General features: G+C 34.8%; 1 protein-coding gene across 1 annotated transcript; it reads right to left on the minus strand.

The window, feature by feature from the left end:
• Window positions 1–4244: 4244 nt before the first annotated feature.
• LOC143594327 (uncharacterized) lies at window positions 4245–8247 on the minus strand. The gene is made up of 14 exons (XM_077073661.1): window positions 7854–8247; window positions 7697–7746; window positions 7569–7603; window positions 7401–7479; window positions 7261–7336; window positions 7097–7180; window positions 6835–6992; window positions 6664–6726; window positions 6412–6571; window positions 6135–6309; window positions 5923–6012; window positions 5430–5555; window positions 5257–5308; window positions 4245–4865 (listed from the first exon to the last, which is right to left on the minus strand). The coding sequence occupies exons 1-14, from the start codon at window positions 8149–8151 to the stop codon at window positions 4713–4715; spliced, it is 1599 nt and encodes a 532-aa protein (XP_076929776.1). The 5' UTR covers window positions 8152–8247; the 3' UTR covers window positions 4245–4712.
• Window positions 8248–9539: the final 1292 nt, after the last annotated feature.

The following is a 9539-nucleotide window of genomic DNA, read 5'->3' on the forward strand; positions in this document are numbered from 1 at the left end:
AAAATGAATTAATTTACATGAATTGTCTAAGCTACATAAAATAATAAATGATAGAAAATTAATAACTAAAAATACATTCATAATGACCAAAACAAACACAATCAACCTACTCTCAATCAAATATTTTTTCTATACAATTAGTCAATCTACCAAGTTTGGCAACCATAAACTGAAATTATTAGAATTAAATTAATGTTAGCCATAAATCAACAATATTTCGTATATCTCAAAACCTTCAACATGTCAATTGAATAATAGAGTTTGATGTAGAACCTATATAGATTATAGTAAAATTAGATTACAATTAAAAAGAATACAAAAAAAAAGTGGAAAGAAATTGAAATAACAATGAAAATAACGAATAATTTTTGGTATGACAATATATCTTACCAAACGATCCTTAATAAGAACTTCAAGAGAATTGTTATTCACATGATCTTCGTCAATATAACAACAACCATATAAAGAGCAACAACACCAAAGCTATCATCATCTGATTATATAAATATGAAACAAAAGTTAGCAACAACTAATATTATAAGTTTAAATAAGAATGACTAATATATCGAACAAATACTTTACCAGAATGTTGTGTCCCGGCTAATCGAAGAAATGGACGACTGAAATGAAAACGAATTCATCTTGAAGCATAATATATCGTATATTGACGGAGAGAGAGAGAGAGAGAGAGAGAGAGAGAGAGAAATAAAAATGAATTTAAGGGGTTAAATGTTAAGGTTTATATAGTGGTTAAGGGTGATTTGACATTAATAAAAAGGTAATATGTGACATGGAATCTATGTGGCATCATATGTGAATGCCCTAGTTGAATGCCATGTGGAGCATGTATTGCTTTAATAATATTGTTAGATTTATGTTTAAAAACTAATAATAATTATATTTTTAAAATAAATATTTTATCATCCGGTTTTTAAACGGTCCGACCTATGACCTGGTAAGAAGTCCGGGTCAATGTCTGGTCCAGGTCTGAAGACATTGGTTCAGTTCATGCGATCCCGTTAAGTATATAGAGTTCATTTGTTGACCAACTTTATTTTTGAGACATGTGACTAAAGCATTAATTACTCTTATAAAGTATCTAGTTGTTTGTTCCTCGTCATGTCAAAAGTCAAAGCTTTAGTCAACAGAATTGTCTATAAATTTAGTGAATAATATGAACAAAATTTTTTGTAAATAAGATAGGTTATTTACTTAACCTATCTTATTATAAGATTGTTTCAACCACAAACCTTAAAAAGAGCCTAATATGAGTTATGTATTTAGTCATATTTCGTATGACTATCTAAAGTCAATGAAGCCCAAATCTATGATTGCTTCTTGGATGCTTGATATTACAGTTTTTTTGTCCCATTAACTCACTAAAGATCTCTAGATTCAGTAACTAGGGCTTTTGATAATAAGTAGGTTTATAAAGTTGAAGATAGTTTAATTGTTGATGAAACTTCATAGACTAACGGTTGCTAATTGTATAAAGGTGTCCAGATGGGAGCCTTCTTAGCTCATAAAGCGTAAATGGTAACCTTAACGTGCACAACATGCCTAGGGCAAGGAATTCAAGATTAAATGGCTCTTAATGGTGTGCAACCACCTACAGGATGTATATCTAATGAAAGATATGCACAGGATGTATATCTAATGAAAGATATGCAGTAAGTAATGTTAGGCGGAGATGGTAAAGCTACGAATGAAGCCTCTAAACAACTGTTGATTCTTATGTATAAATTGATTATTTCATACGTCAAGACTATTTTAGTTCTAATACAATATCGATTTTTCACGTCTAGCATGTTAACTTTGTTTTCATATTTGTGGATACACTCTACTATTAGTCTCATTATTTATTATTTCTATATATACACGTTTAAGGGTATTTTTCCAACATCGTTCAAGTTGGGTCAAGAAAGTCAAGAACCCGGTCGGATAAGAAACGGTTTCGGGTATAGCCTTCGATTCTAGTTTTTTGTTCGGGTAGAGTTGTAACTGGTCAACTAGGTCCTTAGACGCTAAACATAATAAACATATGAGAAATCTGCATTTTGTCTCCCTGGTTTATATCATCGTTCGACGGGTTAACCACTGAAAAAGATTTTGCGAAATATGGACCACTGTGAAATTTTTGCGGGTCAATCTGTCTCCTTGCCGTCAGTTGACCTTGAGTTGACTGACAAAAAACGTTGAAATGACCGTTTTACCCCTGAGCCTATAATTAATCCTAAAACTAACTTCCAAATTTCGTGTAAAAAACCACAAGACCAACCAGTTGAACTAAACTAACATTTAACAAATCTACACAATATGTAATATATATTCACCATTTGAATTTAAACTTTAATTATGTAATATACTTATAATTATGTAATATATATTATATATATAATCATCGTATTTTTTAAAACGTTTTTTTTTTTAAAACATGTTTTTGTAAAAAATGTAAAGACTCTTTTTTATTAAAGTTTTCGTCCGAAAACGACGAAACGGGTCGTTTTTTAGTAAAATTTTCGTCCGAAAACGACGAAACGACCCGTTTTTTAGTAAACTTTTCGTCCGAAAACGACGAAACGGCCCGTTTTTTAGTAAATGTTTCGTTCGAAAACGACGAAACGACCCGAACCCAAGCACCCGAACCCAACCACCCAAACCCAACCCAACCACCCGAAGCCAACCCGAACACAATGAACACAAACATTTTTTTATATATATAACACGAACACAAAATACATATATCAAAACACCCGAATTATAAACTTCGGGATTTCACATACATAACATACTTATAATTATAATTAATTATTCACCCGAATTATAAACTTCGGGATTTTATAAGGGTAGCATCCGGAGAAGCGGCCCAAAATTCCACGTACGGTGGAAGTTGATTTGGTTATGGCCGGCTAAGTTGACCAAAAACCAACCCGTAATCTCTCGGATCTGGAGCTCTATCCGGAGATTGATATCGATTGGGACTCCTAAAAGATCCCTATTGAAGTTCATGTTGACTATTAGAACCATCTTGACGGAGCTGGAGACGGGGAGCGAGTGCCGGAGACACGGGAGCCGGAGACGGTGGGAGCCGGAGACACGGGAGCCGGAGACGGTGGGAGCCGGAGACGGTGGGTGCCGGAGATGGGGAGCGGGTGCCGGAGACACGGTGGAGGGGCTACGGGTTCGGGTCTTGGATGAAGATGGAGGATGAAGTGTTTGTGTTGAGGATGGAAGATGGCGACGGTGGGTGGGTATATATATATGAAGAAGGAGTGTTGAGGAAGAAGGAGAAGTTGATATGGGTAAGGAAGAAAGGAAAAGAAGAGGAAGTAGGGAGATATCATACGGGGGAAGCAGGGAAGAAAAAAATACCTGGTGGTCGGACTGCCATTTTTAGCATCAACCTGGTTTTCCATGCTTTTAAAAAAAATAATAAACAGAATGACACATTTTTATCGCCAAATTTTCATTTGTAAAAAGACCAAAACACCCTCCATCTCAACAGTCTTTAACGAAAATATTTAACGGTTGGGTACAGATTGACCCGCCAAAATTTCACGGTGGTCCATATTTCGCAAAATCTTTTTCAGTGGTTAACCCGTAGAACGACGATATAAACCAGGGAGACAAAATGCAGATTTCTCTAAACATATTTATGTAGTTAGTAGTAAAGTTGATGTTTATTAAGGAATGTTTAGTGTTAATTTGGTATATTCTCTTTACTAGTGAACTTTGATTCGTTTTGGTTGATCGTGTTATACAAGAGATTATATCAGGAAGTAACATTGGAGATCGTCATTATATTTCGAGAATTACTTTGATACTTACAGACAAGTAACTTCACCTTACGTTAGACAAATAACTTCACCTTTAGTTACAAACAAGACAACTCCCTCGTGTGTGTTTTGCAATGACTATTACCAAGAGTCAAGGACAATCATATCAAGAGTTGGTTTGTTTTAGACAAAAACAAGTTTTTACACAGTCAATTGTATATCGCATTAAGAGTTACAAGACGAGACGACCTCAATGTCGTTATCCTAATATTGATGTTAACCTTTTAAATACAACGAATGTTGTATACAAAGTATTTAAAAATTTGTAATATTTTTTTTCTCTTGTCATATTTTAGTTATTCGGTTACATTTTTATTTAATTTTTATTATTTCATAGATTATATGTTTTAAAAATAATATTTTCAGCTCGTGTGACACACGAACATATAAACTAGTACAAAAAAAAATAAGAATGGATTCCTCATTCCTCTCCCAATTAACTATTTCTCATTATCACGGTAACTCTAACCATATCGCTTTCTTTACGTGACAACACGCTTGACAATACAGTGTTTACCATGGGACGTAGTAAGTTCTTGCCGCGACTGTACAGTTGCTTCCACACAAAATATGCATCTCATGCAATCATATCAATAAATCCACAAATATTTATTATGAATCCATGTTAACAAGTTCGAAAACTAGCTTCAATAATAAAAGTGGTTACCTGGAAACCACAAAACATCCATATACTTTCAAGACACAGTGCCACTCATATAAGCTTGAACTACTTATGCTCTGCTAATCATATGTTGAAATCAAAAGATATTCATTCAAACAGCATATGCTTCAACTTAAAGCCGCCTACATTTCAAAGATCAAAATCCAAGGAAACGACACCAGTCTTCCAAGATAACGATTTCGTTTTCAAGATGTTTAATCGGCATCTCCAAGGCCATCACTTCCATCTCCTCTTTTGGAAATCGGGGCATAGTTAGCACCAGGGTTCTTCCTCTGCGAAGCAAGTTCAGCATTTTTCCTTAGAACTGCACCAGGTGATGGATAAGGTCGTTGTTGAAACAGAGGACCCTGAAAATTGTCATGATTTAAATAGTCAGTCCAAACTTGTAAGTCTCTTACTTTTAGCCATGTGATTACGATCCGGAATAATTTTCTATACACCCTCAAAACTTGGTATAATACAATATTTTACCCAACACAAAACCACAATATCAAATACACCCATTTTCAAATTTACCCTTCCCTTAATGCATGAGAGTTTTCAGTGTATGGCGAAAGTGAATGGCGAAACGGTCATATTGTAAATTGTACTTGATAAAATGTGTAAGTGTGAACTTCTAAGTTCTAATATCTTTTATAGGTAGATATGATACTATGCATGTTTCCACATATAAAATTGCCCCTTACAATTAAATAGGTGATTGAAATAGAAGAACCAAAATAAAAGAGGTGGGCATACCGTAGCAGTAGTATCCGCCGCTCGTGGCTGTACTCCTTTCAGGCCAACCACCCTGAAAATCAGCAAGAGATTACCACACAAATCAGGTCAATGGGGATTAAAAATAATCTTTTACTAGTTAGTGGTACTAAAAAATATTAATATGCAAACAAAAATTGAACGTAATAGCATACCAGCCGCCCCGTGGAGCATCTGAATATGAACTTGGGTCCATTGGATCCAAATCATCATCTTCAGTATGAGCACGTTTTCTGCTTTCTTTTTTATTTCCTTTTCCTGATGGCGGTTTCATGCTTGACCTACAAATTCAACAATAAAATATATTGATGCAGTTTCGACTAGCAATCAAATGGCTCAAGAACACAATGATTTAATTCAAATGATTCGAACCGGATGATTCGGTTAACAAAGCTTAAAGCTTACAAATTCTTTATTAAAAACAATCAACTGAACTAAACAAAAGACCTAACAACCTTATTTATAAATAAAAACAAACTTGTGGCCTGGGCCGACTTAATGGACCGGATGCTCCTGCATCATATATGCAAATAATAAAAAATAGTAACAAGTGTAGAAGCATGAGGTGCCCCCTAAGGATCGGTACGCAGAGCCAACGCTAGACAACAAACCTAAGGAATAAGCGAGTTTTTTTAAAAAGGTTAATACCAAGATCTAGAACTAGTCCCGTCATTGGTGGCTTGATGTTGACTGGCGGCAATCATAGACAGATATTGGCGTTCTGGAAGGTCAAGAACCCTAAATACAAGACAAATTACTTTAGTTACAACAAAAGTTAATATATGATAAATAATCACTGAAAATGTTTCCATTTTATAAAGTTTTCATAAACTATTTCAAGAAAGATTTGATGAAAGTACCGTGTGCAATGACAGCAATAACCCCATGACTGTACAAGATCTAATCCCCAACCACCACAACCGGAACATTTCTTTAGATCTATCTTGACCTGTTGACCGAAGGCTGACTTTTGTGATGAACCAGGGTGTTCCCACTGTGATATGTTGGTTTTCGAGTTGTAGTAATATTTACAACCTGTTTAGATGAAAACTGTTGTGTCATCTAAACATATAATAACTAATAACATTTAGATAATCAGAGAAAATAATATATATCTATAATTCACATATTACATACCACTTGTCTCATCAAGTACCTCTTGCCAGTCTTCTAGAAGATCCGAAGATGATTGCGGTTGTGAGTTCAAAGACGGCCCCACAGGCTTTTCCCACTGACTTTTTCTAGATTTTCCGTTGTAGTAGTATACACAACCAGTTGTCGGGTCCCTAGATTCAATCTATATAATAGCAAAAATAAACAATAAGACTTCAAACAAACTAGAAAAATTTTAAAAACTAAATGCCCTTAAAATATAACAAGTTATCTGACCCATCCTGGTGGTAATGTCGAAGGCCCTGTCATTTCAGGTGATTGCTTAACTTGATTCTTCAACTTCTCCATCATTAGTTGGGAAGAAGATATATCATAAGTACATATATACACGTGTGTGTGTGTGTGTATTGAATAACATTTAAAGAAAGGATACGGAGACCAACTTACATTATCAACATTAGCAGTATCGTCCTTGGTTGGCTCTTCTTTGATAATTCCTCTAGCTCTCAATTTTTGTTTAAGAAACTCCGGTAAATCATTGGTATTAGTAGGTTTCTGTTCAGAAATGTTTTGGCCAGATTCATGTCTTCCATTGCCATTGCTTCCTGTAGTGTTATTAAAACCAAACTTTGAAGACAACAAATTTCAAGATTTACATGCATCAAAACTAAAAAATATTAATATTCCTTTATTTAAACCACGGGTTTACCAGGTGAAATAGTGTCGGTCCTTGAAGCAGTGTAATAAGCACCTCCACCAGGTACACCGTACCCGTTCCCAATCTCCACGTTAGCTAAAATAAATGTAAAAATATAGATTGTTTCATTAGTTTAATAAACTCTTTCATCAAAGAAAATTAAAAATCAAACCAACCTTCTGTAGAAGCAGGCTTGTCATGCTTTATTGCCATCTGTGAACGATGATCTGTTGTTATCTTCAGTAGATGTTCCTGCGTGAAGAAGTTCGAATCATTCTTTATACAGCGTTAACTATAAAAAAAATTATGTACATACCTTTATAGCAGTAGGATCATGTCGTCCTGCAAAAATATCTGAATTCTCTTCATGTGATCCAGCAGCAGACCTAGCTTCTCTAGTTCACACATTTAATATTAAATACCATCACACCATGAAGTAATCCGTGCGGTTGTTAAGTTTTACCATGAAGACAACATATCATACCTTTGATCAAGTATAACTTTCTGAGTCGCAATGTCCTGCAAAAAATATATTATTTTCTGAATCAGCAAAGAAATCATAAATAATATGTTGATATAAAAAAGTAAACTTAAAGGACGTATTTGACATACTTGTTCGCGTAGCACAGCATCTTGGGCAGCAGATTCAATATCATGATAACCTAACGCATTACACATTATGAAGAAAAAGATTACCATACATTGATACTGCAAAGCACAAACTTCAAATTGTTTCCATTAATATTTGATTCGGTTGGGACTCACTTACCGGTTTCCTGTTGTGCATTTGAGGCATGATATTGTTGAGCGTTTACTGGAGGTGCATAGAGCGCAGGTTGAGGTGAGGTATATTGTGGATGAAAGTTTCCAGGAGTGTGGACCACATTAGAAGGGTAACTATGGTAGTGAGTGTTTTCAGAATAATAACTATGTTGTTGAACATTAGCATAATTCTGGAAATGCTGAGGCGGCGGTTGTGCAGATTGATTTAAAGATGATAACTGCGGTGTAGAACTCGGTAAGCACTCAATGCCAGGAGGGAGAGGTTGGTCATAGTTGTTAGCCATGACCTTGACTGATACAACTACTGATATCAATATCCAAAATCTTGTAGTATGACAGAGTGATTAAACAGATGGTGATAACAAAGATGTAGAATTTAACTGCAAAACAGTTTAGAAAATAAGGTTAAATAACATGATTGCATAGCTCTAGATATACACCTAGCAAGTGTTAAAAACAAAAGCAGACAAACAATTTTGTCAAATAATCAGTGCTGTAGAACTCGCTAGTCGGCGGTGGGGTACCAACTAGCGATTAATCGGGATTTATCGGATTGAAACTCATATATATATTTTTGAAAAGTTACATATAAATGTTTAGATAAATACTTGAAACATAAACAATTAAACGAAAATGAAACAAATCAACGAGAAAACCAAGCTCCGGTTGCCTTTTAAAAAACAAAAACAAAAAGAATTAAAAAGGTGCGATTTTTTTACCAATTTGACCGACTAACAACTAATGCCACAAATTAGCAAAAAAAATGAATCAGTAAGCCATCAATTGGCGACTAGTCACCGACTAATTTCAATTTTTACAACATTGCACATAATTACAGCATTCACACAGATAATAAAAAATAATGAAATATATTTGTACAGTTAATTATCAAATTTAAAACTAACTTAACTGCTTGTCTGTACTTCTATCACAATAAGTTTAAAAAAGATTTAAGAATTTAAAAAAAATAGAGAAAAAAAGATTATAATGACAAGGCCTGAGTATAAAGAGTATGTATAAAACCCTAGGAAGAACAAAACATTGAGAAATTAGTTAATGACAGATGGGTAATTAGTAAGATTTAAAAGTTAATTGGAGAATATGATACGAAACAAACCTGATTGATTGATTGATTATCAGAAGCAACACTAATTAATTTCTGTTGAAATTATTCGTCGGGTAATTAATTTCAGGCTCAAATTATACTGACAAATTGGGGACGAGAGGATTTGTTTTGTTCATATCAGTAACTTACAATATTGGTCCCTCTAAAATACTCATAATGCAAAATAGGTCATGTTTAATAACATTTTATGGTTTGTTCCCCCAAAACTATACTTATATTTAGTAATGGCTGCAAATTCTGACACAACCCAAACCCGACATAAAAAATATATGTTTGGTTAGGCTGACATGACCTGTGCCAAACCCAAACCGCTAAAATAACGAGTCAACCCACACATGACCTGTTAAATTAGTAGGTGGGTTGACTTGTTAACCCATTTAAGAATTTTCAAAAAGTTAGGGGGTGTTTGAGGTTCCTTATTTTAGCTCCTTAGGGGACCCGGGGTGGAGCGTGACCATCCTCCATCACGCGTGATGGCCTCACACACACCACTGCCGGTGCCCCATCACGCGTGATGGGGGTGTTTGCGTGATGGCCATCACGTTG

The sequence above is a fragment of the Bidens hawaiensis genome, unplaced genomic scaffold, assembly GCF_021521415.1.
Source record: "Bidens hawaiensis isolate Kalapana, Puna unplaced genomic scaffold, B.hawaiensis_p1.1 tig00043483_1, whole genome shotgun sequence".
NCBI lineage: Eukaryota > Viridiplantae > Streptophyta > Magnoliopsida > Asterales > Asteraceae > Bidens > Bidens hawaiensis.